This window comes from Triticum urartu, unplaced genomic scaffold, assembly GCF_003073215.2.
Source record: "Triticum urartu cultivar G1812 unplaced genomic scaffold, Tu2.1 TuUngrouped_contig_6522, whole genome shotgun sequence".
Lineage (NCBI taxonomy): Eukaryota > Viridiplantae > Streptophyta > Magnoliopsida > Poales > Poaceae > Triticum > Triticum urartu.
The window spans coordinates 20,050-22,811 of NW_024117290.1; the positions used below are offsets into that span (position 1 = coordinate 20,050).

The 2,762-nt window shown below is 46.5% G+C and overlaps 1 protein-coding gene across 1 annotated transcript; it reads right to left on the bottom strand.

Moving 5' to 3' along the window:
* Window positions 1–211: 211 nt before the first annotated feature.
* On the bottom strand, window positions 212–1,181 carry LOC125530727 (zinc finger Ran-binding domain-containing protein 2-like). The gene is made up of 3 exons (XM_048695127.1): window positions 696–1,181; window positions 442–515; window positions 212–237 (listed from the first exon to the last, which is right to left on the bottom strand). The coding sequence occupies exons 1-3, from the start codon at window positions 1,022–1,024 to the stop codon at window positions 233–235; spliced, it is 408 nt and encodes a 135-aa protein (XP_048551084.1). The 5' UTR covers window positions 1,025–1,181; the 3' UTR covers window positions 212–232.
* Between the last annotated feature and the right edge of the window lie 1,581 nt (window positions 1,182–2,762).

The window sequence follows — 2,762 nt, forward strand, 5'->3', positions numbered from 1 at the left end:
GTCCTCAGCCAAACACATGCGCACATGTACACGTACGATTGTGCCCACTTATCTCCCTTTTCTGAGTCTGAGCGGCGGGGTTACGCTCCTCGACAAGACTAAAACTAAACCATCGGGTTGGCCAAGGTTTTTCTTTAGGAGAAAAAAAAGGAAAAATCCTTGAGGACTCGTGATTGTTCTTTGCTCCAATGACACTCTTCCATTTTTTAATTTTCTTTTCAGGCCCGCCTTTTTAACCTGCAAAGGAAGTAAACAAATAAAAGAATTCGATTAGATGAGATCACATACAGCACCAGACCAGTTTGTCACTGTCAGGTGGTGTAAATATGTGCCATCACCGCAAAAAGAAAAGGTGTCAATATATGTGCTCTCGTCGCTCGCAAACAAGAAGTAGTGTAAATGTGCCGTGGGATGGGTTGAATTCACAGGAGATGATCTTACCATAGTATGATTTGGGCGCATTGCAGCGGAAGCACTCGGTTCTGTTGGCGTAATTTTGCACGTTACAATCCAGTCTGCATAGCCAAAACACGTGGTTAATTTTCTTTCTTTTCAGGCCTGTTTGCATGCATGCATGCACATATGCAGCTAGCTAGCTAGCTGCATTCCTTGGAAAGCTTTAATTTATAGCTAGGCAGTGGAGCATAACCGACTAGCTAGTGCAGGAGGTAGATAGGGGCCGGAGGCAGACGAACCTGGGGCAGATCCAGTCGCCGGCCTTCCAGCCGGCCTGGGCGGCGGCGTTGAACCCCCAGTTCTGCGCGACGGTGGCGGAGTCTGTCTTTGCGGCGCTGCACTTGAAGCAGCTGGCGCGATTGGCGTAGTTGTTGACGCCGCAGCAGCCGCAGTACCAATCGCCGGGCTTGATTTCCCAGCTGCCGCCCATGGCCGCGTAGTCTGCCCGCTCGGCGCCCAGCTTAGCCTCGCCGCACCGCTGGCAAGCGTCCCGTTTGCAGAAGTTGAGGTACTGGCATGACCTGCAACTCCAGTCACCCGGCTTCCTGCTCATCATCACCTTCTCCATCGCTATATATATCAATCAGAAATTAAAATGGATCCTTGTATCTGTCTATCTATCTGTCTGTCTATCAGTCCAGTCAATCTAGCGTGTGTCTAGTCTAGCTATCAATCTAACCCAAGGAGAAGGTGATGAGAGGCAGCTTAGCTTGTGTTGTGTTGGATGGCAGGGTTGGTTTGGAGATGGGAGGTGGAGCGGTCTTTTATATACGGTTTGGTGCTGCACCAGGAGGAGAGGAGACGGGAGGAGTGGAGTAGAGCTGGCTAGCTTAGGTGGTGTTTGTTCTCTAGTTTTAGGACTTTTTTTTAGTCCCAATTAAAAAGTCCTTAGTTTCTAAAAAATCTCTCCTTATTTGATTTCAGAGACTAAAAAGTCCCTAGTCCCTTTCTAGAGGCTATTAAATGACCATGTTGCCCATAGTATATAGAAAAATAACAATCAAACAACATCATGGGGTGGCGGGCCAATGGGTGCATGGAGGGGCATTGTTGGGAAAGTCCCAAAAAGTCCCCAAAAGACTCTCTTTGAGAGTCTTCTTCATTTAGTCCCAAATGCCTAGTTTAGTCCCTAAAAAGTCTCTCCCGTTTAATAAAAAAGGACCCTAAGAAGGACTTTTCCTAATCCCTACATAAAAAGGTCCCTGTAAACAAACACCCCCTTAGGCCAGTTAGTTAGGGTCCAAGTAAAGCCCGACGGAACGGATGCATTATTGTTTCTTCTTGCTCCGCCTCCATGCAGATGCAGGGCAGGCTGAGTGAGTGTGTAGCTCAGTAGCTGTCTATCTGGCTCATGCATCATGCATGCATCCCCTTTTTTTCATTTCTTGCAGCAACTGAGGAATCCCCACGATTGATGGGCCTCTCCGTGCTCTGCAAGCTAGAGATCACTGTGCTGTGTGAGCGGGGAGTTCCCGCCTCCTCTGGTCTCCAGCTTCATCGGGCAATCTCTCGTCTTCTCTTTCCTTAGTTTTATTCTTTTGTGCTCCTCAGTTTTCCTTCATTTGCAAAAAAGGACGAAGGACTTATATTAAATAGTACAAACTCTTTCAAAAACACTCTTACAAAAATTGAAACAAACATCCAAATTTTGGGTGCCGAAGTCCTCTTCCATCTGCATCCACCCACAGTGCACCGTGAGCAAAACTCGTGGCAACCTCTAAATCTCCGTCTCAACGGAATAAACTTTTTTAAACCTAAGAGCTTGTGAAAGTAGTGTCTGAGAAGTCATTGATGTAAAGCAGAAGACGCCGACGACCGCGCTTTGTGTAGCAAATCGACACCCTGCAGAAGCAAACGTTGGAGAAGTTCTGTAGAACGGCTCAATTACGACCGAACAGAGTCGGGGAACACAAATATCACACGCTCCGCAACAGGCCGAGAATGGGCAACCTTCGGTTGGTAAAGCTTTTAAAAGTTTAGTCTTCACTCATAAGTATTTAGATCCTTAGCTGAAATAAATAGTATAGTATGCAGGAAATGCAAAAAAAATCTGTAGATCTTCAGGAGGGTGTATATATGAGAGTATTGTGCACAATCTGAGATTTAACTTTATTTCATAAACATATTTAGGCCTGCACGGCAAGGATTACACGAGATTGGGGAGAAAGGTGCGGGGCCAGTCTGGTAACTGTAATCTAGTAGTACTATTTCAATCGGGAGTGTGGCAAATAAAGAAAGGAACCACTAGCGATCAGACTACCGATGGCTAGCGTTTCATCAGACTAATCCCTTGCCGTACGATTGAA

Excerpts from the sequence above, each read along its gene's own strand:
- LOC125530727 (XM_048695127.1), bottom strand. The coding sequence starts at position 1,024 with ATGGAGAAGGTGATGATGAGCAGGAAGCCGGGTGACTGGAGTTGCAGG. Across the intron at positions 516-695 it reads GGCGACTGGATCTGCCCCAG|ACTGGATTGTAACGTGCAAA; the intron begins GTTCGTCTGCCT and ends TTGGCTATGCAG.